The sequence below is a fragment of the Protomyctophum parallelum genome, assembly GCF_964188405.1.
Source record: "Protomyctophum parallelum genome assembly, chromosome: 18".
Classification (NCBI taxonomy): Eukaryota; Metazoa; Chordata; class Actinopteri; order Myctophiformes; family Myctophidae; genus Protomyctophum; species Protomyctophum parallelum.
The window spans coordinates 35505320-35532205 of NC_139716.1; the positions used below are offsets into that span (position 1 = coordinate 35505320).

Sequence of the window (26886 nt, forward strand, 5' to 3'; positions counted from 1 at the left end):
TCCTCTCTTCTGGGGGTCTCCCTGGCACAACACATTTTCAGGTGGGGGTCCTCCACGGCCAATTAAATACATATCATTTTGGCACAAAAACGTTTGAGAACAACTGATTTTGAAGGCATTTGTAGAATCGGCCTCAGCATGTCCAAGTTTGACACATTCATTTGGGTTTCACCCTCTCTTTCTCTCTCACTATCGTCACACACACACACACACACACACTATGGTGTGTCTCTCCTGCTATATGGCTGGATGGATTTTTGTCAGCATCAAGCAAAGGATGACGTCAGAGCGCGGCTGGCTGGCTGGGCTATGTGGTTGGTTGCTACTTGCTGCCAGACAGCCAGCTTTTGTGTGTGTGTGGGGGTGGGGGTGTGTGCACGCGCGCGTGCTTGCACATGCATGCGCAGCCTATAATACACAATAAATCCAGCCCCCTTCACTCTCCCAGTGTTGCCATACCTGCTTATTATAAGCAACTTTTAGCTTCTTTGTTTCTTCTAGTTATATATTGGTATTGTGGGTTGCGTTTTTGGGGGATTGTTTCGAGAGTGTAATTGTTTATCTGGGCTTGCTTCCTAAATGTTGTTTATACCAGCAATGTTCTCAAACATTTTCCTGTCAAGGAGTCCCAAATTAATATTATGCCTGCCTAGGCTATATTTGCAGGAGTGAGCTGTTGGTAGGGCTATTCCAGGGTAGGTACCACCCTGGTTTTGAATATAGACATAGAAAGGTAGACACCTCATTCACTGCTGCAATTCAGTGACCTGTATTGAACGGAGGGTGGAAGTGCACCCCTTATGTAAGGGATAATGTTATCAAGAAATAACACACTGCTGAATTCTGATTGACCAATCAAGAATCAAGCATTTGGACGTTTTAACGCACCCCTCACCAACCTTATGTCTAACCAATGCTATATCTAACCAAAGGATGCCTCCCATAGGGGAGCCCTAAAACACAAAAATAAAGTAAATAGAATACATTTGATATATTGTGTAGTATATTGTGTGATAATAAATAGGCCTAAATTAAAGAGGTTATTTCAATCGGTGATCACTCGTGAGCGTGTGTACGTGCGCGCAACATAGCACCACTAGCACATCCCTGGCTATTTGTCTTTAATAATCCCAATATCTGAACCTGTTTTGTGCCGGACCCCATTACCAGATTATTTTGGTCTTGTTTTCCTAGACCTGTTTGCTTATCTCCCAAAATCTGGCAACGCTGCTCTCCTCGGCGTTCCAATCTGCTATTGCAATATTCCCCACGCAGGACTGTCAGGAGTGAGGCAGTTCGCAAAGAAGCGCGCAGAGCAGAGAGAGCTGGAGACTGATATAGCTCATTCTAATATTTACCTAGACAAGACCAAAAACATAAAGGACTTTTCATCGATTATTAATCAGACGAAATAACAAAACAACGACCTTTTCTTAAAATAAATAAAAAAGATTAAAAACGACATTAAAAAAAACACAGATGGCTTGATATGTGAATGATTTGTACCGCCCAGCCGCCGGTCGGAGCTTGAATCAACCGCGTTTCCACCGGTTCGAGATGCACCGGGCTGGTCGGTGCCTCCGTCGCCGACACAAGCAGCTGCAGCAGCCGCAGGAGAACAGCACAATCACCCGCACCGCCGTCACCACCGGAACGGTTCATCCACCAGCACGAGCACCGCCGCCGCTATGGTGTTCAGACGGAGGGCGAGGTAAAGGACGGGTTGTGCCGATCCGAGTGGAGTCGGTACCGTAGCCGACTGTGTGTGTGTGTGTGTGTGTGAGTGTGTGTGTGTGTGTGGGGGGGGGGGGGGGGCGGGGGGGTTTCTTTTTTGCAGACCGAGATTCAGATTGGAGCGTGGCGGACGAAAGACCTGGAGTTGTTTGTGTCTGTGTGTGTGGAGAGGTCGTTTTATTTGTTTTTTTAGACACGATTTATATTTCGTTTTGGCCGTCAGTCTATGGTGCGAGCCGCTCCAACCAGGCAGCCACACCGGTAGCGAGGAGCTCAAAACCAAGCGTTTGAGAGACGGACGGACTGTGAGGTGAATTGATAGGCGACGCATGGCTTGTCAAAGAAACGGCGAGAGGGAGAGAGAAGGGAACGGGTTGACCGTTGAATTTAACATAAACACCTTTCATTATTCAACTAGGCTACATTGATACAATGTCCATCCGCGAAGCATGCCATCGCCTAATGGTGTACATTGAAACTCATTGCAGTCGGCATATCGGCTGCTTTGTCAGCTCTATATGAGAGGGGCCCGGGGAGAGAGGATGGATGGGATAGGGGTGATGGTGGCCGGTGGGACCTGCAGCTTTATGCACGGATGGGTGGATATGGATGATGTAGTTTCTCTCTTGAATGCACGCACGCACGTCCACCTCATTATAATGCGGACTGTATTATAGGCAATTATGTTTTTGAGCTTTTTCGTTGTATAGGCCTGATATACTGTATAGGAGGCACACATGGAAGCTGGCACATAAGTGAAACTGGATTTATGCAGTGAATGGTTCTGCTTCATACCACGTGGTGTTATTGTTGTTTTTTAAACTTAAAACCCAGGTTTTATGTTCAGGATAGAAGTCTGCACATTCTAAAATAATTTAATAGACATTTCTTGGGACATAGGATACTGATGACAGTGGCATTGTTCTGTCTGTCTGACTTTAGGTACACGCCCACCACCATACCCTATAGAGCTCTTCCACTTGCAGACCATGGCAGAGACAAACACACAATCAGATATCATATTCATATTTTTGTTTTGTCTTAAATATCTCATTACTTATTTATTTGGCCGATACATTGTTATATTATTTAATTGCAGTGAACCTATTTATTCATTAATGTTGGATACAGAACAATACCGTTTCATATTCTGAATCGGTGGTTCTCAACATTTTCAGGCCAAACCCCCCCCAAAATAATATGTTTACTGGGGACACCCCACCATGATAAGCACTTGGAATTGTAGGCCTAGGAGTTGAAGCATTACATTTTGTTGAACAGATAAATATTGTGACAACTGAAAATAGCAGATCTACAAGCTCACTCACAATGCCCAAAACTAAATCATGTGGGGGACCCCCCCCCCCCCCCTGGGAGTCCAACCCACAGGTTGAAAACCCACTGTTCTAACAACATGGCTGTGGTTGTGAGAGTTGTTAAAGGTGTTCTCTCACCTTGTAAAGGAACACAGTGAAAACACACTGTGGTCTAGTAAAAGGCTCTCTTGCACCCTGGCCGGGTGTTTATAGTATAAACTAGAGGCTGTATCTACTCTGCAACTGAGCAGGTTTGATAAGGCTGTTTGTTGTCTCACTTTATAAAGCTGGAAATATAATGTCTTAGGCCAGTGTCTGAACCTCACAGGAGACATCATCCCCCACTTGTCAATTGGTCAGTCCAGGCCTGATAATCACTGACCAAGTTTGCAAAGCTGTGCTTCGAACGATGATGGCATGTTGTCCTGTTTAACTTTCAATGTGATCTATCCATGCCGATCATGTTTTCGTTTACAACTCAATGTGTCGGCGGAAGTGTCTGGTCGAGCAGAGGAGGAAAAGCCTTCTTGCTCTCTGCTGCCAAAGGACGCCAGGGGTACTTTTCTCTACTTGCGTCGAGGACCGCTTCTTGCTTGCGTTGCATACCCTTAGTGGTTACCCAACCTGGGGGGTGATGTCTGTAACATACCGTTCAAAATCCTGGTTAAAATAATGTTTTATTCCAGATTGCAGCTTTTAATACACTTTGTATCGATGCTGTTGGGATCGGGCAGAAACCGCTTATCTCCTTATTTTAACTTTTTGTGTTTTTTTTGTAAAGTAACGCACTACTTGATCGAACTACAACATCACACAAAAGCATCAAAAGTAGCATGCTTGAAACGCGGAGTGAACTGTGAAGCAACACGTTTTGAGCTTGTAGATCTGCTACTTTTGATCATTTTGAATTTGAATCCTGAAAAGTAACAGTTTTGGACATAAGGTTTCCACCCGACAAGAGATATATTGTCAACAGCACGTGCTGCTTTATAGTTTGTTAACCCCCCCCCCCCCACCCACCCAAACAGCAGTGCACACACCCCAATATTTCCGAGAGGCCACAATTTGAAGGAAAATAAAATAAATCTCCATAATTATGCAAATCAAATAAGATGGTATAGAGCCACATGTGAAAATGGATTTTTTTTTATGTTGTTTCCGACGTTGAGTGGAAAGGCCTAAAGCGTGAGGAAGCATATGATTGCTTCATGTGTTGTTCCTGATGGATAAATGAATTATTAGTTATTGGATATCCAAGACATCTCCCGGTATATTCCTCTTTGATTTGAACAGGTGCTGTGTTTGTCTGTGCTTGAGTGTTCATTGGACTCTGAGAGAGAACAAGTATAACTGTGTATTTGGTTATTTGTTATTTTTACATAATTGCCTAATCGTAATATAATGTGGGATAATCAGTTATTTTATGTTTTGCATATGATCAAAAACACGAATTGCCAATTATTTGAGTGACAATTTAATCGTCATGACAAAATGCCATGATCGTGACTGACAGCTCTACTCTCTCAGAGCACAATTACTGTGCACTTTCCCACAGCGGAACAACTCTGTCTCTCTTGCTGCTGCAGTCTAGACTTTGAAATTGTTTCATACAGATGCAGACACTTGTTCTGACCACTTCCTCTTGTTGCGCATTTCCTCACAAGCTCCAGTTATACAACAGCAAAGCATAAATAAATCTCTTGTGCCATACTGGCTCAGAGAGCCTTGGCCTGATAGCTAAAAACCTGAATATCTTCTTCCCTATCCTAAAGGGGAATTTTCTCCTTTAGGCTACTGGCTAAGATTTTGACTTTCCACACGGAAAACCCAAGTTCGATTCCTGGTCGTTTCACACGGTGGCTGCACATTAGTCTGACATCCCGTTAGTTTGACTTAACCTGCATCCAGACAGTCGCGCAAAGAAGATACAAGATTCAGCTAAGAGCAGGAGTGCTCCATCCTTCCGTCCGTCACCAGCTAATCTCCGGCACCGTTAACCCGGTCGAAGTCAAATTTTGCACACACACTCCCTGGATGCCAACGATTAACCTCTGCCCCAAATCTAAAAGAACGGCCTGTTATAGCGCCACCAGGAGGCCACAACCTGACCTGGCCTGGGGGAGACCTGTGCCCCGAGGGGCACTTTTTCTAGTTTGTAATCAAATATAAAGCACTGCACGGGCTGGACCCAAAGTTACATTATATACTGTAGTGTACAGTGTCTAAATTATTGAGCCATCAGGACAATGTGAGATCGATCTATCAGGACAGCTGACCAAGGCCTGGCTGCTAAACTGTGTAACTGTCCCAAAAATCAAGGCTCACAGTTGCAGTGCAGCCTCCCTCCACTCTACTCTATGGAACCACATTCCCCTTGCAATATAAAATAGAAGCGCAGTCACCGCCAGTTGATGCTTTTGTGCACAGATGTGTTCGTCTTCGGTGCAGTTTTTAATGCCCGTTTTATCGAGTTTTTTGTTTTATTTTGTAACCACTTCAAACTCTTATCGTTGCTGCTGTTTTTGTTAATGAACGCCTCTTTACTTCATCATACTACACTACAGCTTCACACAAAAGTAGCAGATCAGCAAGCTCAAAACGTGGCGCAAAGCGACACGTTTTGGTCTTGCGGATCTACTACTTTTTTTTTAATGTTTTTTTTGTGGCTTTCGCCTTTATTTTATATATATATTTATTTTATGGAGGGATAGACAGTAGACTGACAGGAAATGGGGAGAGAGATGGGTGTGTGACACGCAGTAAAGCCTGTCGGGATCGGGAGTCGAACCCGCGGCACACTGCCAGACTGGATTACCAGCCAAGGTGCCCAGACCGCCGAGCCACGGCCCTGGCCCTGCTACTTTTGATGCTTTAGAATTTTAATAGGCATATCTACAAGCTTACTAGCCTGTGTGTCACAACTAAACTAAACTAAACTAAACGTGATGCATTGTGAGCTTGTAGATCAGCTATTTTCTGTGAATGTTTGCCCCTATTTTACTGCTGTTCTGTTTTCATTTTGATGCAATGATGCTTTCAGTGTTGCAACTTCTTGTTCCGAAAGGTGCTTCATAAACAGAATGTAAATGAACAGGTTAGGAATAAGGTTAGGTTTAACCGTTTAAGCATACTTTACTTAGGTTACTTTAGGAATACCAGGCTGAGCAGTTCTGCCGGCTGTATGCCCGGGGCGAGTTGGTAATGGGGTGAGGAGGTTCCAAATGGACCCTTTATGGGTCTGTAACTCTTGAGAGTGTAGCCTACTCAATACTCATGGAACCAAATGGTTCCTCTCGAGTCCATTTGGTTCAATTAGTACAGTCTCAAGAGTTATGGGGATAAAATGTAAAACGTTCGAGAATCCCTTGCCTTATACAGAAAACAGAATTCGTTTTAGCAGTGGAAACATGCGGCGGACTGTTTTTTATGACTGTTAGTGCGTAGTAGAGAGGCCCCCTCTATGCACTAAAACAGGAGTCAGCCCATAGAGGCTGTTCTGGATGAGAGAAAGACTTTCAGCAGATAATACCCTGAGAATGGGATACCAATCATACCATACTGCACTGATCTGTGCTTCTATGACTCATACTGTCTCTCACCGTCTGGCTGTCCTCCTACACTCTGGCAGGCCTGTCTGTTTGTCTTCACCCACCTCTCCGATAAACAACGAAAGTGTTTTACCCTGCCCTTTCTTTCTAATTATTTGTTCGGCCCAAAATATTGTGTTTTGTTGTCATGATTTGTGACAATCCGAGTTGCCTTTGTTTGAGACTTACTTTGAATAAATACTTTTTGAAATCTCTATGGGGAAAATACATATGGGAATTATTTCCTGGGCCAGTCATCGTCATGTAAGGGGGCGGGACTGCGACGCTCTAATAGACGTAGTCACGTAAATAAATTGTGTGTGTGTGTGTGTGTGACTGTGTGTGTGTGTGTGATCAGGAGGATGCGGTGGCTGGCGTGCGGTCGATTCGGTCCGCTGTGGCTCTGGAAGGCTCTGCTGGTGTTCGTGGTCATCGCCTTCGCCGGGCAGCTCCTGGGCCTCATCTTCAACAAAAGGTCAGATGTGGGGTCGTCTATTCCAGTGGTTCTCAACCACTTTTTTCCCCCAAAAAAAGTGTAAACGTTTTTTTTTGTTGTTGGTGCAACCACTCAAGTAGCCTTGGAAACCCAGACGTTTTTATTTCCAGGGAGGAAAAAAAAGTCTGGGGCAGAGTCCATTTCAATTCGGCATACAGTAGCGCAAACGTCGCTCACTCTCTGCTGATTTCTGATCGTCTGCACCTTTGGTAAATTGACGTACACACACACGCACGCAAATACACACGCACACTCCTCTCTCTCTCTGTCACTCTAATTAATTAGTCTCATGTCCTGCAGTCGGGTGTAGTTTCTCCCTGCGGATCCTGCCGGGAGCTGCCTATGCCATAGAAAGCATATACGGTAGTTGAGTTCCAGTCTAATAGACCAGTGGTTCCCAAACTTTTTCATGTCAAGGACCCCCAAATTGACACTAATTAGCCTGTGGACCCCCATTTGAAAAGATATGCCGGAGACCCCCCATGAGAGAAGATTTGTACGGCTCCAGGTGATTCTCAACCCATTTAATTTAGGACCCCCAGTTTGACATGCATTAGTCTACGGACCCCCATTTAATGGTGTTTCTATCTCTGGGACCCCCAATTTATATTGTAAAATCAATGTTAATTTAACTCTGAGAGATTTGTACACTCTGAGTTACAGTCCCATAAGGGTCCATTTGGTTCCTAACTATGATGTAGCTGGGGACCCCCTCCTTCAAGGACCCCTGGGGGTCCTCAGACCCCACTTTGAGAACCACTGCTATAGACGGCTATGTGTGTCCCTGGCTGTGTCCGAGCACAAAAATAGGCCCGGCACCCTGGGCCGTTCCTGTGGGTCTGGAACTTCCGGGGGCCCCCACACGGAATTGCACCACTCTTCACACGGGTGTGATTTCTTTCTTTTTTATTTTTAGCGTCGTTATGCCAATTCATTCCTCCCCACACACATTGCTGTGTGTTGTCGCTGTTGTTGTATCCCACTGACTCACCTACCAGTGAGGAGCCCCCACCGGGAGGACATAGAGCCTTGTCCTACTCCTCCCGCCCAACACTCCCCTTCGATAGGCAGGGGGGGTGTTGTCACTGGACTCCGTACAGTGATAATTATCACCCTCCCCGCCCGGCTTCCGTTCCCCGAACACGGGCCATCTGTGTTCGTATAGACACAAAAACAAAGCCGAATGCACCGCGATGGATTCAAACCCCTAGACAACATATGTATCAAAGAACATCTCTTTGAAAGCTAAATAATCTGTGAAAATGCATTGAATCATCAAACAACTTCCTAAGGTTTCTATGGGGCCTTGCTATTTCTGTATCCCTTTGTTTTCTGCCAGTTTCCAAGGCCGAATTTAGCACATTAAACCGGGCGAGAATTTGCGTGATTTTTAGAGAGATGCGTGCTATGGGCTTGTAGATTGTTTGTGTTTGTGCAAATCTTTGAATATATATATATATATAGGCTATTTTAAAGCGAGCATTTTTTAATCAAACTTGACAAACGTTTTTTTCTGGAAATCAGACATTTTTAATGGTTGAATACCAGACAGAATCGGTGTTCCCCAGGTAATATCACATGGCAGGATCAATGAAAGTCCCAAATTAACTTTCAAACATCTTTGAACCCAACCGGTCACCTCACTCCGAGTTTTGTTGAGGGATCTGTGGAAATGATGTGCATAGTAATAATCCCTCTCAGTCATATTTTGCTGACCCGTTGCTTTAATGTCGATGCTACGACTGAAAGCACTTCATCTTCAGCATGCACTGATGCATATTTATAGGCCTATTTTTAATTTCCTGTTTGTATACAATAAGCCACAGAGTCACACAAATAGACATACAGGAAGGGTCAGTGCCCAGCGGAGCGTAGACTACAGATGTCCAGGAAGGGACTCGAGAGAGATGGGGAGGGAGAAACAGAGGGAGACTAGAGACACAAATGAAAAGAGCTTCTTTAACCCATTTAGACCCAAGGCTGATTAAAAAATGTCTTCTAAATGTCTTAGCAAAGAATAACAGAAGGCAAGGCTTGCCACATAAAATGTCATCAATACAGTGGAAACAATAGCGATTTTTAGTGGTGCAACCACTCCAAGGAACAGAAATGTCCGTGTTCACCTGTGTGTGTGCCTATGTATGTGTTGGTTCATGAGCACCAGTATGACTACCGTACCAGTAGGGGCGCTGTTGTGCCAGAGAGAGAGAGATACGTAGTATTAGTGCTGCACTGTTGCCTGCTAATGAGAGAGAGGAGAGGAGGCGGGAGAGGGGAGTTGCAACACTCAGTTCACACGGGTGTGATTCTTTTTTAAATGGTGAAAATAGCAGACCTACAAGCTCACAACACAACGTGTCTTGAATCTTGATGAGAAGCGTTGTGAGCTTGTAGAGCTCCGCTGCTTTTTTTAAATAGATAAGCAAACTGCAGACAGGCCATTTCTGTGTAGCGTGCTTCCAGTCTTGACAGGACAGGCTGAACAGGCTGGACCAGTGTGATGATTGCAATTAATGATTAAAAAACCTGTACAACAGGAAGGTGTTTGATTTGATTTAGCAGATTGATTTGATTGATTTTGCAGCAGCAGACCTGCAGTATCTGTTTGTTCCAGATGTGTGTGGAGCATAATGTTTGGTTTCAGGGACAGAAAGCAAGACATTTCCCAGGTGACCTGAGAGGTCTGGATGGTTTATGATGTAGCGCAGGATTATACAACATTATAGTTGGCTTTATGACCAGGCTTTAAAGGAGCAGTAGCACTTCACTCATTTACAACCTTAGCTTGATATCATCGTATCTCACTAATGCTCATAGGTAATTTAAAGACCTAGTGAAATGAAAAATACATTAATCACACTCTTAGACCATTTCCGTGCTCATCATATGGGCATACCTAACAATGGGTCTAAAAAAATTTGGAACATTTCCATTTTGTGTATTTTCATATCAAAAGTCCATAAAATCTAATTTTAATTTCTTCCTTTAAACGTACTGCGTGATGACGTGTCGAGGCTCACATACATATTAATTCATCTTGATTTCATTCCACTGTATTATTCCCATCTCTGCGCGTCCGTCCAAACACTGCTGATGATCTCATTCAAAATGACATCCAGACAGTATCGACTTGTTTAAACTTAATCATCACGCTAAAATATGTATCTGAAAACATTATAGGGTAGAAATAAGCCACATAGCAGTACACTGGCAGAGCTGGCCGACTGTCTGACTTGTAAACAAACAAACTCCATGCGTACGTGGGCGTGCGTGTAGCAGAGCTACCGTCCCATCGCCTGAAGGGATGCAACACTTTTTTTTAAATGTTTATTTTTGTGGCTTTCGCCTTTATTTTATATTTGTTATGGAGGGACAGGCAGTAGGCTAGTCTCGCGTTACCGGAAGAGGTCTCATGAGTATGCGATAAAGCCGAAGTGGAGCCTCCTCGCCACTTCCGTTTCGTCTTTACAGTCGCGCACATTTATCCAAATATAAATAGAAAACATCTAAGCATATATAGCTTGTTGCTTAGCAGAAAAGGAAATAAAAAATATATATTTTCGTGAACGGAAATGACAGCTTCCGTTACTCAGCTCATGGGGGCTATAGTCCCAGACTATATAGCATTCGGAGATTGTGGAATAGTTGTCTGGCTATGCGAGACTAGCAGTAGGCTGACAGGAAATGGGGAGAGAGATTGGGGGGTGGGGGGGGGCTTGAGGGGGGGAGACATGCAGTAAAGGCCGTCGGGATCGGGAGTCGAGCCTGCGGCACACTGCCACACTGGATTACCAGCCAAGGTGCCTGGACCATTGAGCCATGGCCCAGGCCAGGGACGCGACACTCTTGATTGGTTTAGAAACTCAGAGCCAGCGTTTCAGGCTGAAACTTCAAAATAAAATTCCCAAATGAACCATTTCACCCTGTTTATAATACAATAGTAAAAAGTATATTAATAATGAATATACTGTGTATGTTGTGCGTGCGTGACCACAATGGAAATAACCATGAACACATTTTGTTCATGGTTTTGTGCCAGTTTGGAAGCCCTTCCCTCGCATATTGTTTATACACTGGGAATGTTTTGCAAAGTCACTCTTTTCAATGAACCCGATATTGCTTGAGTGTGCTACAGTATGTTTTGCTATTGCCCTCTGGGTACTGATGTTGTGAAATACGTATGGCCAGTGGTTTTCAAAGTACTCAACCTTATTGTTTCAGTCAAAGTAGCCTATAGGTATTCAAACTCAATTTTAAACATGTTGGATTCATTGGAAATTCCTGTGCTTGGTTCTGAACTGGTGAGTGATATTGTCCTTTTAATGTGTGAGGGGTGTATGTCTTTTCAATTACTTTGTTTGTACGTTTATAATGAAAAATCACACCTGTGTGATGTGAGATATAGATAAGTGAGATCATCATGACATAAAATAGACACCAAGCCGATTTGCTCAGACACTATGACGTAAATTCTCCATTCATTGTCAATGGGAATTTAATGTTTGTGTAAGACGAAAATCTACACTAATAGCTGAATATAGGAGGGGATAGCGCCGCTCAGGAAAAAAAAACTCCCACATTACATTAAAAGGACAACATCAGTCACCAGAAGCAGCCAGGGACATGTGTTTTCAATTAATCTGGTCATGTTTACAATGGGTTTATATGTGAACGGGGCGTGTCTGATGTAATGAATATAAAATATCTAAATATTGAATCAAGCAATTGAAAACTGTCAGGTGCACACAAAAGCCTGAGCAGACCTGAAAATGACCGCAGGAATGTTTTAAAGTGAAATAAGTACACAGTGCTTAAGTGCATGCACTGTCCACTGCGATCGCTTGATCCTTATTATGCATGGCTGGACAGATGGCAGTAATGACAGAAGAATGCATTTATAAGCCCTTGTCCACAGCTGTGAGGCAATGAAGCCACATGTATACCAGACAAATGAAAGAGAGCGAAAATGAAATTAAATGAAATTAAAGAAAATAGAAAGGAAGCAGCATCAAGTGGCCTGACACTATGACTCATTGTTGGCGGTATCACTTCTGTTGAGGAATTTCTGATGTGCTTAGTCAGTCAGACTTTCTCTCTTGAAAAAGGAATTGTAATCTCAATAGCATAAGGAATATAGAACAACAGACAGACAGACAGACAGATGGGTGTGTGGCCACAGACCTAATGAGGCAGAACCACAGAGCATTGCAGACTATTGCCATAGCAAACTAATAGCCTGGTTGACCTGTATGCCTGCGTTCTTGTGTGTGTGTGAGTGTGAGTGTGAGTGTGAGTGTGAGTGTGAGTGTGAGTGTCTCGCTCTCTTGTCCCCACAAAAGAGCTCATTCACTGGTGGTTATCAACATATGTTCTGGGGACCACCAAGGGTCTAAATGGACCCTATTACGGGTCTGTAACTCCTCCTCCATCCAAGAGATGTTAAGCAGTTTGACTGCTGATCACGACATTCCTTTTGTTTTCGTTGTTAATTTTGCTGTTCATGAAGACTTTTAAGAGATACATTGTGTCCATCGGACACAGTAGGATAGATAAAGATCAGCCACACTGGCTTCCTAAGGCTGATGGGGAAATTGAGGCGCAATGCAAAGTCAACGAGGGGCAATGGCGGACTTACATTAGCGCTTGGGTGATTCTTCAAAGGTTAGTGAAGCGAAGCTTATTTCAGGATTTCAATTCTCCGCGGTTAACGTGTCCGTGGTCTACTCTACTGCATATCAAACTCTGGGTCCGTGAATTAAAAGTGTTTGAGAATCACTGAATGGACGAATGGCCTGGTCTCCTTGTCTGCGTTCCTCTTCCTTTGTGCAGAGCTTTGCTCTCACTCACTCACTCACTCACTCACTCAGAGTCACTCACACACACACACACACACGAGGAAATATAATTAGTGGACCTGGGACCTTTCCTTGCAGGTCGTGTGTGTGTGAGAAACCCATTACTGTCTACATTTCTGTTCCTCGCAAGAAACATGGTTGGGGTTGTATTTTTTTTATGGCTTTCACCTTTATTTTATATATATATATCTATGGGGGACAGACAGTAGGCTGACAGGAAATGAGGAGAGAGATGGGGGGGGGGTTGACATGCAGTAAAGACCGTCGGACGGACTGGATTACCAGCCCAGCCCGGGGTTGGGGTTGTAGGGTTTTAAGCGTTATTCATAGTCTAATATTTTCGGTGGTGAGGTGACCACCGAACTACAACATGACGTCACTGAGCCGCGGTGAAGAGCAAACCACCCAGCACTCTGTTTTTACTTACCACCGGTCCACGTTATTACGTGGTCACCTCACCACCGATAATCCAGGCTATGAATAGGCCTTTAGAGGTTTAAGGGTTTGGCGGTTTGGAATTATGCCTGATTTATACTAGTACTCGGTATAGAGATATCGAGATTTTCGGTCATTAGTTATGTTTAGATTAAAGAATATTTTAAGTGGTCAAACCAGCAATATAATGCCATATTCAGAAGCATCTTCCATAAAACATGAATGGTCTCAGAAATCTTATAAAAGCAAAGGTTAAAGCCTCAATCTGTGATTTCTTCAACTGGTTGCCTATGTAGAATAGCAGCAACATGACAATACCTAAATGTCATCAAAACTTTTGTCACAAGATTTAATTTAGCTTTTTATTCCATACACACCAGACATCAGTCAGTCAGAGACTGCCTGCCTGCCTGTCTGGCTGCATACAGTAAAAGAAAAGCAGAAATGGGCATATAAACGATCCCACAAGTATATCAGTAAGAGTAATTGTCGCAGTACTTAACTTTAGGAACTTGTTTGAAGCTGCGCATCGCACCCGAGATAAGGCTGTAAGGATAATCCTCCATTTACATCACCCCTGCTGTTTATTATTTGTGATTTTGACGGTGGGATAGATTTGGGTGATCCTTACAACCCTTATTAAAATAGTCAAAAGCGAGTTCCACTGGAAGCTGAGAGCGAGCACCAACACAGATGCATTATGGGTAGCAGAGAGCCCCATTATCTCCTCCTCAACTTGGGAGAAGTGTTGCACTCAGCTAGGCTGTCAGGGCAGAAAGGGGGGACCGAAACCTTATATCTCCATGTTTCCACTTTTTGTCTCCACCAGGCCGAAGGCATGGGGAGAGAGTATGTTTTGCACTCCGTCCGTCCGCGTGTCCGTCCGTGTGTGTGTCCGTCCGTTAGCAGCTAATCTCGGCCACCGTTAACCCGGTCGATGCCACATTTTGCACACACACTCCCTGGATGCCAACGATGAACCTCTGCCCCAAACCTTCCAGAACGGCCTGTTATAGCGCCACCAGGAGGCCGCTTTGTGCAAAACAAGTTTTTGCACAGCACACCTACAGATTTTGTCCACACATCACGCAAATTGGTACACAGTCTCTCTAGAGCCATTCAACCAAACCGGTCTTTCAGATTTCTCACACTCCATCCTGATTGGTTAAGATTGGCTTCCAAAGTTCACAGGAGTGCTCAGTTTCAAACAAAATGCTGCAAATCATGAAAACATCGCGTGATTTCCGTGAAATTGTGCACCCACATTCCCACTAGGCCGAGGACAAAATGCCACATGAACAATTTCAACTCAACCTCAAGGTGGCGCTATAACTGGCCGAAAAGTGTTTTTACCTCTAACTGCACGGATCTGTGGATAACCTGGTGGAGACCTGTGCCCAGAAGGGCACTTTTTCTAGTTAATCATGTTTCTTTTCTGTAAATTAACGCCCTCCTTCATCATACAAGAAAGTCGCACAAAAGTAGTGAAAATTGAAAATAAAAGTAGTGAAAATGGCGAACAAGCTCAAAATAATGTTTTTTTTATTTTATATAATAATAATGATGATGATAAAAGGGACGGTTTTGGACTCACAAGGTTTCTGCCTGACAACAGCGAGATGTAAATTGAAGCATGAATATTTACCCTTCCAGGGGTTGCTCGGTAAGCTCTGCCTGCCGCGTGTCTGGACGCGACGCAGAGTTTGAGAGTGCTGCTTCTTATATGTAGCTAAACATATGGTTGCTGTCAGACGTAGTATTCATTATTATTATTCATAGTCTGTATTTTCGGTGGTGAGAACTACAACATGACGTCACGAGCCGCGGTGAAGAGCAAACCACCGCTCCAGCCCTTCACTCTGTTTTTACTCGCCACGGCTCAACGTTATTTCAGCTCCGGTGGTCAGCTCACCACCGGAGCGGTGGTCACCTCACCACCGAAAATCCAGACTATGAATGAGCCTTTAGACCAGAAACAGTGAAAGCTCTTGTTAATACTTTTCATTGGTTTAATATATACAATTATGCAGAGGAAGGCTTGAAGCTGAAACAAGAATGTCCTCAATGGACAGAACGTGAGTCTTGGCTATCATTCTTCACATGCTATTGTTGCCGTTGTGCAGAAACCTCAAATGAATATCCTACCTCATCATACAATGGGATCTACAAGCTCACAACATGTGGCGATGTGATGTGCCGTGAGCTTGTAGATCTGCTATTTTCATTATTTTTTTTAACTGTAAATGGTTTTGGACATAAAAAGTTTCCACCTGGCACCATTGATCGCGTATGACTGGAGTTATGCTCACATCCCTCTGGTGTTAATATTCACAAAACCCCCTGGGCCACTTAACCACTTTAACTTTCACTTTGAAAATGGTTCAGAAATGGAGAGAACAGCAGATGGCTCACACGTCTCGTTGTTAGCTTGTAGATTAGATTTCAGTTTTATGAAGATGAGATTGAAAATGAGTCATCGTAACTCATAAACGTTTCTCCTCTCATCTTCAGTCTCTCGTTTCCTAAAATGCACGTTTCACCTGCTGAAAAAGACGTCTTGATGTTTTGGTGCTTAGCATGCAGTTCCATGCATGTTTCACCATTGTGGAGACAAGGGATTTCACGAGCTTGTTGGAGTGCAGTCGGTGTGCACTGGCTTGTCTGCTAACAATTTTCAATCTGCCTCTGGCTTTATCTTTATCTGAACTACTTGAATGACCATAATAAGTAATCACTGGCGCATACTGGCTGCTTCCTCTCCGGGTGCTCCTCTCCCATCCATTCCTCTCCTCGCCATTCCTCTCTTCTCTCCTCCTCTCCATTCATCTCCTCTCGCCTCCTCTCATCTCTCCTCTCCTCCTAATGTTATTGTTTTCGTTGCACCCCTGCAGCATTCTGCAGCTGTGCAGGTCTTGCATGGGCATTGGGCAGTGGTGGATATACTGTAGTATTGACTAAATACATTTACTCAAGTACTGTACAATTTTGAGGTACTTTTACTTTACCCGAGTCATGTCCATTTTTCAACAGTTTAGACTTCCTCCGCTACACCTCAAAGGCAAATTGTCTACTTGCAAGGCAAGTTGACTATGACTTTACATTAGGGATGCATGATTAATCGGTAGCTTAATCGGAATAGGCCATATCGGCCATAAAAATGACATATCTATATCTGATCGGTCTCAAAATAATACAGATTATTTAATCATACAATTTGTGTACTCCTCTCATTCAGCATTCATTCAGTTGTGAAAACGGACACTTGGAAAAGAGTGTATGCTATTTATTGATTGATTGAATACTTTATTAACAGGCTTTGGGCCAAGCCCCTAGGGCCTAGGCTTGTTTCAGTTGTGGTCCTCTGTATAATATCGGAAACGGTCGGAATCGGTATCGGCAGATATGACCCTGCAAATAATCGGAGATTGGATATCGGTCATAATAAGTACACCCCTACTTTACATATTTAGATTTCTTTACATATAAATTCACCACTTAAGCAGTATTTCATAATATGTTGAAAATAGCTGATCTACAAGCACACACCATGACACCTTGTGAGCTTGACAACAGTTTTGACAACAAAAAGAAAAACTTGTGTAAATGGTGCATTTATATAGCGCCTTTATCCAAGGCGCTTTACATAGATTGTGCATTACATTCACCCACACATTCATACACCGATTGCGGCGGAAGCCATGCAAGGTACCAACCAGCACATCAGGAGCAATTTGGGGTTCATTGTCTTGCCCAAGGACACTTCGACATGTAGACAGGAGGAGCCGGGATTCGAACCGCCGACCCATGGATCATTGGACGACCTGCTCTACCTCCTGATCCACAGCCGCCCCGTGTAATGAGATATTCTGCATAATGAGTATACTTTCACTATTGTCGATGTCAAGTGCATTTGTACTTCAAATGTTACTGTTTTTCTGCATTATGGTATTGCTGGTTACACTTCATTCCTCTGGCGGTGCTTTGATGTGAGAATAACAGCGTTGGCGTGATAAGATGTGTGCTAATGTAATGTTACTGTTTACAGCGGCGCCCACCGCCCACCCTGCAGCCATATCGTTCTGTTGCAGTGTGTAGATCTCATAGGAGTCTTGTTGGCTGTGTTGTTATGCGATAACGAGACAAGAACACGTTGAGGGCAAACCAGTGCACTGTTGTAATCTCTGCGTGTGTCTGTGGGGGTGGTCCACAGCCTGGTTTTAACCCGTTTTGGGCGGGAACCCCTTTTGGTGTTTTAAACATGTTATAATTTAGCTATTGAAAAATAGCAGATCTACAAGCTCATAGCGCACCACCGAGTGGCGCGCTACAAGCTTGTAGGTCTGCTATTTTTTTTAAATCGTGAAAATGTGCCTCAAATTTGGAATATTGTTTTTCAGAACAAACGTTTTTAACTAAAATCTTTGCTTCTGGGGAGGTCCCTGGAACGACATATTTTCAGATGGGGGTCGGAGGCCAATTTCAGATCATTTTTGGGGGTCCTTGACATGAAATATTGAGTGATATAGGCCTAGAGACATAGGTATTTCAGAAAAAATTCATTTCTTTAAGGCCTAAATGGGTTAAAGATGTGGTGAAATGCGTTTTCCACACTTTTAGAGTATATCCGTGGTCTTAATATAGACGTAACGGTAGATGACACGGAAATTGACAGCGTATATGAAAAGTCCCTAAAAAGCCAATCTTATTTACTTTCTGACAAACAAGAACGTACTGCGTGATGACATAGACTCTTATGAATAATCGTGATTTCATTCACCTGTTTGATTCCCATAGCTGTGCACATTCCTCCAAACACACCAGATTTTAATTGCAGAGCTACTCCGTTTTGAATCTCATTGAGGATGATGTCTCTGAAAACAAAACTAGGTTAGAAATGAGCAACGTGGTAACAAACATGCCTCACACTGGCTGTCTCTCTCTCCCTTGGGCAGCATGAGTGGAACGTGTTTTCGGAATAAAACCTTACTGTATTATAGCAAGCCTCTTATCGAGTTCAAGGCTCTCAAAACAACAGGAACTACACAGCACTATTTTGTAGTCTATATGTAGCTCAGTGTCTCGCTTGGATGACAGGTAGATCTTTGTTCTCCCATGGAGAGACACAAGTTTGAATCCTGTGTAGGATGATAAAACTTCAAGGAATATGTATAGCTTTAATTTGTGAAATGTAGACTAGTAATTATTGTACTAATATTTGTACAATTATTGTACCCTGTAAAGTGTAATAAACCTAAAGTAAAACTGTAGTGTAATGAAAGTATAGAATAGAATAGTTTTCCTTAGATTTACAGTGTCTTCAGATCAATTGGGAAGAACAGCAGGGGATAACATGCCTCCTAACTCACTGCATGGTTAGGAGATGGCATGCTGTTAGACTATTAATCCACTCCACTGAGTTTCATACACAGTACAAATCCCCTGCATTAATGCTGCGATCCAGAACTTATTACAAAGTAGGGCATAAATGTAGTGGAAGTGATATTTATTTGTTGTTAAAGATTTAAATGAGCGTTAAACAGCTCTATAATAGTAATCATCACTGTAGAGTGTTTGTTCAGTAACAGGGGTCTCTCCAGCTCTTTTAACAAACAGAAAACACATTTTCAGGTCCAATCAGGAGAGAGAACTCGTACAGGAAAGGAATAATTATATATATATATATATATATATATATATATATATATATATATATATATATTGTTCGTACTCTATCACGATTGGATGAATTAGGCAACCCGCCTGAAAATGTATTTTCTGCCTAGTAAGGGCTGGAGAGACGGGGAGTCCCCTGTTACTCAACAAACACTCACAGAATCTAAAAACCTTTTTAATTATATTAAAAAAAGCTTAGTGCCAAGCTGCGAGCTTGTACTACTGATTTAGAAGGCATGTGTAGAATCGGCATCAGGTCTTAATGAGTTTAAGCGGCTAAACTGACCCTCTCTGTCTCTCGTCTTCGTATCTCCAGCAGCGTCCAGCCGGCGCGGGGGGCCCTCTTCTCCTCGTCCCCCGACGCGCAGGGCGCGTCGCTGGGCTCCTGCCGGCCGCACACCCACGTCATGTTCCTGAAGACCCACAAGACGGCCAGCAGCACCGTGCTCAACATGCTGTACCGCTTCGGCGAGGAGCGCGAGCTCCGCTTTGCGCTGCCCGTGGGCTACCAGCTGGGCTACCCGCTGCCCTTTAACGCCCACCGAGTCAAGGGCTACCGGGGGCCTCGCGCCGTGGAGTTCCACCTGATGGGGAACCACATGCGCTTCAACAAGCCTGAGGTGAGACACTCTTCTTGACTAGGGGCCCTATTTCCGTCAGTGCTAAACCCCTTATCCCTCAACCTCTTTGCCTGTTTTACTATTTTGAAAAACATTTTTGAATAGTTCAAATCGGCTCACAGCATGTTGATGTAGATCGGCTAGTTGAACAATTTTAATGTATTTCAAAATAGTAAAAAAAAAAAAAAAAAAAAAGGCAAAGGCGTTGGGGGATAAGGGTTTTAGCACTGACGAAAATAGGGCCCTATGGGACTCATTTTCTGCAACAAACCGTTCACTCAGATTTCTCAGGTTCTCCCTATGGGTTGGTTACTTGCTTCCCTCTAATTGCTTTTCACTATGTGATGACTATGCAGTGCAAAGGTTAAAATGTAATTTAGATAGCATGTTATTTAGACAGATGCCAGGTTAATTTGTTTACCTGGCATTCTATAGTTTCAATGTGCAGATTATAATTTGTTGATATTATATTGCTTCTTAGACTGATGCTAGAGGTTCTTGGTTTATCTATGATCCTAGATTACTGCGGCACTACATTGTCCCTCTGCGTTTGATGTTTGTATTTACCTTTCTTTACTGTAAGTTATGCATAAATAGCATCTGCTAAAATGCCTAACTTGTATGTTGTTTTATGGCCCTTAATTGTTTATATGTGGTTAAAATATTGGTTCAATCAGAAACAAAAAAAGGGCTTTTTTGTTCTTCTTTTTTTGTCCCAACCCCACATCTTAGCTTTCATATTGTTTTTCTTCATCAATAAACCAGTGGTTCTCAAAGTGGGGTCTGAGAACCCCCAGGGGTTCTTGAGGGGGTTTCAGGGGTCCCCAGCTAAATATGTTAATAATAACATGGCATCAAAATCAGGTTAACCACTTTAAAACCTGTATATATATATGCTATTTAAATAAAAAATAAAATGGGGAATATGTTAATATTTTTAACAACACAGATCTGGGGTTCCCTGGCATAAAGTCTTCTCAGGTGGGGTTCCGCAGTCAAATACACATGAATTGAAACATGAACAAGTCTGAGAATCACTGCAATAAACAAGAAAGAGGATCAGTTCTACTGTGATGCAATGGCTACTAGTAGTAGGCTTTGTGTCTTTGCTGTTGGCTTAGTTTGCATAGTGTGGATTTGCATGGACTTGTGGTTAACTTGTCATAGCATACATACCGCTGTGTGAATGCAACTCACAAGCTCTTAACCAGTGTTGCCATGTCTGCTTATTATAAGCGACTTTGGGTTGTTTTTTAAGTAGTTGTTTGCAAAGTATAGGTAGTTGTGGGGTTGGGTTTTTTGGGGTTTGTTTGTAAAATGTAGTTGCTTATTTATTCAGACTAAAGCACATACACAAGCACTTTTCTTTTTAGTTTTTATTGAAAATGTGAATAATTCTGTTCTGGGGGGGTCTATCTGGCACAGTGATGACATGTAGATGGCGGTCCACACCAAATACATACACGTCAGAGGGTCCTTGACGTGAAAAAGTTGGTTAATTCCTGCATTCCATTCTTGAAGGTTTTTCTGGTTCTTTTCTTTTTTAACAAAGGAACACATTAACAAAGGAAACAAAACAGCAAACCTGTCCTCTGCCCTCTGTACCTGCTCAGAATAGCAGTTTGTTTGTTTTTACCACGTTAAATGTTTGCACTTGGTGATCACTTATCAAGCTAAATGACACCTAGGTGCTCCGCCAAATCTACTCTACACAATGATCACCTCCTAATATGAAGCTTTGAGCTTGTAGGTCTGCTATTTCCACAACTTTTGAAAAAGTTTGAAATCTCTCAACATGGAAACGATGATTATGACTAGGGTTGTCCCGATGCGATGACGTGACCGGAAATCGGGGGCCGATCACGTCATTTTCAAATGATCGGAATCGAATCGGGAGCAAAAAAAACGTGGTCGGGACATTTCTAGTATAAATAGACTGGATATTGTCTCTGATTTTGGATATTGTACTATTGTGTTCTATGAAAATAGTATAGGCAGATACTCAAAAATCAAATGATCGGAATCGGATCCGGAGCAAAAATACGCGATAGGGACATCCCTAATGACGATGATTATGCCAAAAACAATTGCGATGATCTCAAAACAATTGCGATCATGTGTAATAATTGTTGACGGGCCTAATCTGAACATGGTATACGCTCTCCGTCTCTCCCCTGCAGGTGGAGAAGGTGATGCCGGCGGACACCTTCTACTTCTCCATCATCCGGGACCCCGTGGCCCTGGCCGAGTCCTCCTTCGCCTACTACAAAGAGGTGGCCCCGGCCTTCCGCAAGGCCAGGGGCCTGGGCGACTTCGCCGACGACCCGCGCCGCTACTACGACGCCCGCCTGCGGAACAACCACTACGCCCGCAACCTGCTGTGGTTCGACTTCGGCATGGACCACAACGCCAACTTCTCCCTGGGGCTGGCGCGCCGCGGCGAGGCGGCTGTCCGTCGGGCCTTCAAGGTAAGGCTGGCGACGGACGAACGACCGTTGACATTTACATACTTGTATCCATGTCTAAACAACAACATCACTTTCCTTTTTCATATAGTCCGGGTTACCACGAGCTTGTACATCTGCTATTTTTTTGTACATTCTAAAAACTGATCTTTAGTGTACACAACTCTTCTCTTCTGCTGTGTGTAAAACATTTTCCGATGTGGGGTCCTTGGCACAAAAAAAGAGAACTATTGATTTTCAGAAGGCATTTGTAGAATGGGCCTCCTTAACGCTTTTAGGACGGGAACACATCTGTGTCGCTTTAGCGTTTAATCACTTTAACCATTATTAAAATTTGCTGTTGAAAATGAGCAGATCTACAAGCTCATAGTCCAGCACCGAGTGCCGCGCTAAGCTGTTGAGATCACTTTGCTTGTCCCCATGGATTGGAAATAGGATTTAAAAGGCTATCCGATGATAGCGTGGATTACAGCACAGTTGTGTGCAATTATTCAATAAAGAATTCACATATCACCGCACCTCGTCAAGCCTCCAGTATCGGCTCGATGCGAAACATGTTGCACCGAGCCTAGCCTGGAAGCTAGCGTCAACAACAGTAGCTCTGGTCCATAGCTTAGTTAGGACTCTATGGAGTTCTATGGTACTTAATTTGATCCTTTCCCCTCACACCCGTGGAAGTGCACGCTGTGCAGCCCCTTGTTTTTAGCACAAAAAATATGTTGAAAGCCTACTTTCCTCCTTCTAACACTATGGATCAGAGCTAACGTTATTCCAACTCCCAGTAGCAGTTCAAGGACCCGTCCAGATGACATGGTTTCTAAATAAACGGTTATGGCCAACTAAAATGTAAAATCTGTTATGGCTGTTACTGTATGTCCACGGCAGAAACACAGAGGTGTTTTCTTATGGTCATGTCACATATTTGCTGCACCAAGCCCCCCCAACCCTGTGGAATGCATTCCCCAAACTCTGAGACATGCCCCCACCATCCAAACCTTCAATATTGCTTTCCCCAGCTATTTAATTTATTTAATTTCTTAGTGTTTTTCCCCAAATAAAGTTGTTTTTGATTTCTCATGTCCCCCTTGAAATCTTTGGGTACTCAGAAAAGCTCTATATAAATTATTAAATTTGAGATATAATTATTACCCCTATTATTACTACAAAAACAATGTTTTATTGCTTAAACGTATGTATTCACTATTCATTGATTCACTAGTATACCAAAATCCATTTAAAAATACTTCTCACAGTTCTCAGGTTCAAATATAGACATGCGATTAAAATGTGATTAATTGAGATTAATTAATTAAGCCTCTGATTAATTAGATTTTTCCCCATCCCTACAGTATATATATATTATTTCACAGCATATCTTTGCGTCTGGGAGTTCCCTGAAACAACATATTTTGAGATGGGGTTGGTTGGCAGCCAATTGCATATAATTTTTGGGGTCCTTGACATGAAAAGGTTTGATTCACCACTGATTTCAGAAAACTGTCATATTTAGAAGGCATTCGTAGCATCTGTTCTCAGGTCTAAATGGGTTTTTTCAACAGTGATCCATGTTCTCTGTGTCTCCAGCTCATCCTGGTGTCCGAGTACTTCGACCAGTCCATGGTGCTGCTCAGGCACGCCCTCTGCTGGCCGCTGGACGCCGTGGTGTCGTTCAGCCTGAACGCCCGCCAGCAGAAGCCCAGCGGTGGTGGCGTGGTGGGGGGCGTGGCCGGCTCCTGGGTGGGCAAGGCGGCCGCGGTGGCCGCCGGCGTGGCTGTGGGAGGCGGCCGCCCGCAGGTGGGCATTATTACGTAACCGTCCAGACGCCATTATTTGAGATAATCGAATCGAACTCTATTTCAATTAATCTGAAAAGGATTTAAAATCGCCGAACACGTAAGCCTGTAGATGGAAAGTTTTCACTCATGGCCTGTTTTGACCATTGTAAAGTAATTTTTATTTGGATCATTATTTGTATTATTGGATTATCATTTGGATTATAATTTGGATCGTTAGATCATCATTTGGATTATTTTAGATTTGGCTATTTGATCTATTTCTTTACATTATTGATAGTCAAATAAATTATTCAATCAATGGCCAGTTTTTGACCATAAACCAGTAAATTATTGTTTTGAATTATTGCTACTGGACATTAACTGTGATTTATGAATTTATACATTTTTTAATTCAATCACTTCAACTGCCATCCGTTTTTGTTAATTAATTAATTGATCTATTTTATTTTAGCACATTGTCAATTAATATACTTCATTTTGTTTCTTTAACTTTGCTGCTATAACTGAATTGTGTGCAACCCTATATATATATACCCCCCCCTTGCAGGCCAAGGCTCCGCCCAACCTGTCCCTGACGGCGGAGCAGCGCGAGAAGCTGCGGGAGTGGAACGCGCTGGACTGGCACCTGTACCGGGCCTTCAACCAGACCTTCTGGGAGGAGGTGGACCACTTCGGACGCGCCCGCATGGACCACGAGGTGGCGCTGCTCCGGTCGCGGCGGGACGCGCTGGCCCACGTCTGCCTCCGGGACGGCGGCCGGCCCGTGGAGGCCCACCGCATCCGGGACAAGGCCATCCGGCCCTTCCAGAGCGGCCTGGTGAAGATCCTGGGCTACGAGCTCCAGCCGGGGCTGGACAACGCCACCACGCGGGCCTGCCTGCGGATGATCCGGCCCGAGATCCAGTACAAGGACGTGCTGGATGCCAAGCTGTTCCCACGGGCCGCTCCGCCGGCGCCGCCCCAAGCCCCGCCGGGCCCTCCGGCGCCCAACCAGGGACACGGGATGATGATGGCGGCCGGAGGAGTTGGGCCGTACGTCAGACAGGACCCGTCCAGGACAGGACCACGGCTGGCATTCGTCGGAGGAGGTGGCAGGACAGCAGAGGAGGGGGAGGGGGAGAGGGACTGGGACGGCAGCCGGCTGGTGAGGAGCAACCGCACGTTGGTACGGAGGGAGGTGAAGGTGGCGAGGTTGAGATAGTGTGGGTCTGGGGTAGGGCTGGGCTTAAATTGTGGACAAAATCAAAAACCTTTTTTGTTATTATTTTTTGACAATAATATCAATGTCCTTAAACGTTTCGTTCCAAAAATCTATTTTCAGCGAATGTTCGTCCCCCAGAACACTACATGACCATATCACATTACAATATCCGAAATCCCAGCCGATATCTACTCTCATATCACAAAAGTATATATATATATATATATATATATATATATATATATATATATATATATATACATACATGTATATATATATACATGTATATATATATATATGTATGTATATATATGTATGTGGCCCAGCCCTAGTTTGGGGTGAGCCTGTGGACTCCTCGGTCACTCCGCCCCCGCCTACCAGCCGATCTACCTGCAGTACCTTTTCGCCTTTGAAACTCCTGGACCAATGGATACAGGACGCTGAGCCTGGTGTGGATTTTTACGAGAGAAAAAAAGACTCGCTCAGAGAAGGAAAGGAAGAAAAAAAAAACGTCCTCTTGCACTTCCACTTTAAAACATTCTAGCTCGGTTTTTGCTCGTTTTCTTAAGACTTGGAACGTCATTTTGTCTTTTATCACTATCGTCGATGAAGTCCTGGTCGCGTTGACACGCTGGAGTATTATATTTCAGGGTGGATTTCGGAAATATACGCACTGAGTGCTACAGTAGAGTGCTTTCTGGTCATTGGTAAATGCAGTCGGCACGTTGCTATTTTGAAAATTGTGTGTCTAGAGTAGACTAAGCTATGAGTGCTATAAACAAGGCAAGACGACTTAGACGAGGCTACTCCCTCTAAACGGTTGTTTATTGTTTCACCCTGGGCATTAGGCAGGTATAGGGGTCAATACATTAGTCTAATGTATTGTCTAATGCAGAGGTTCTCTGAGACCCCCAGGGGGATCACCACATCTATTATTTTATTTATTTATGTTTAGTCCCCAGATGACATGAGAAAAAGAAAAGAGCTCACAGTGCCTTGCCACGCCTTGTGAGTTTGTAGATCAATATTTATCTTTTGGAACCGAGTCAACTTAAATTAAATTCCAAGTGCTTATCAGGGGGGGGGGGAGCATTTCAATTATGATTCTTTTGGGGCATCGTAGCCTGGAAAAGTTGAAAACCACTGCATTAGAATCTAATGATTAGACCCCTCAGTCCGCAGGCAAGGTGTGCTGTTCTGAAAATAAGTTGAACTCTTGCTTGCTACCATGACGTCACTGCCAGAGCACTCTCACGTATTCTCAGAGCGTGTTATTTCCAAACACACACACACACACACACACACACACACACACACACACACACACACACACAGTGAGTGAGCCGCCTCAACAGTTATTTAGTTTCATAATGCAGGCAGTGTGCATGTTAAGTTATGTTCAGTGGTGGAAAAAAGTAGTATATCTCTTTACTTAAAGGTTTTATGACATTCATTTTCATTTCTTTTTTAGTTTTTATGACCTCAATTACACCCAAAAAACCTGAACTTTGAACATTCAGTGGATTTTCTGTGGTCTGAAGTTTTCTTTGGGGTTTTTTGGGCCTTTTGAGCTACAATGAAAACAGGCAACACAGTGAAACAGTGACATCTGCTGGCAAATCCCATTGACATATATGGGATTTGCAGTAAGTGATGACACTTACTGCCGGCAAATCAGAGCACCTGTTTGAGCCAGAAAACCCCAGAT

General features: G+C 43.6%; 1 protein-coding gene across 1 annotated transcript; it reads left to right on the top strand.

Annotated features, from left to right (window-relative positions):
* Positions 1-1423: 1423 nt before the first annotated feature.
* gal3st4 (galactose-3-O-sulfotransferase 4) lies at positions 1424-25178 on the top strand (the record flags this gene model as incomplete). Its single annotated transcript, XM_083789560.1, has 6 exons — positions 1424-1711; positions 6996-7112; positions 19413-19716; positions 21897-22184; positions 23766-23975; positions 24525-25178. Exons 1-6 carry the CDS (start codon positions 1689-1691, stop codon positions 25176-25178), a joined length of 1596 nt encoding a protein of 531 aa, XP_083645686.1. The 5' UTR covers positions 1424-1688.
* Between the last annotated feature and the right edge of the window lie 1708 nt (positions 25179-26886).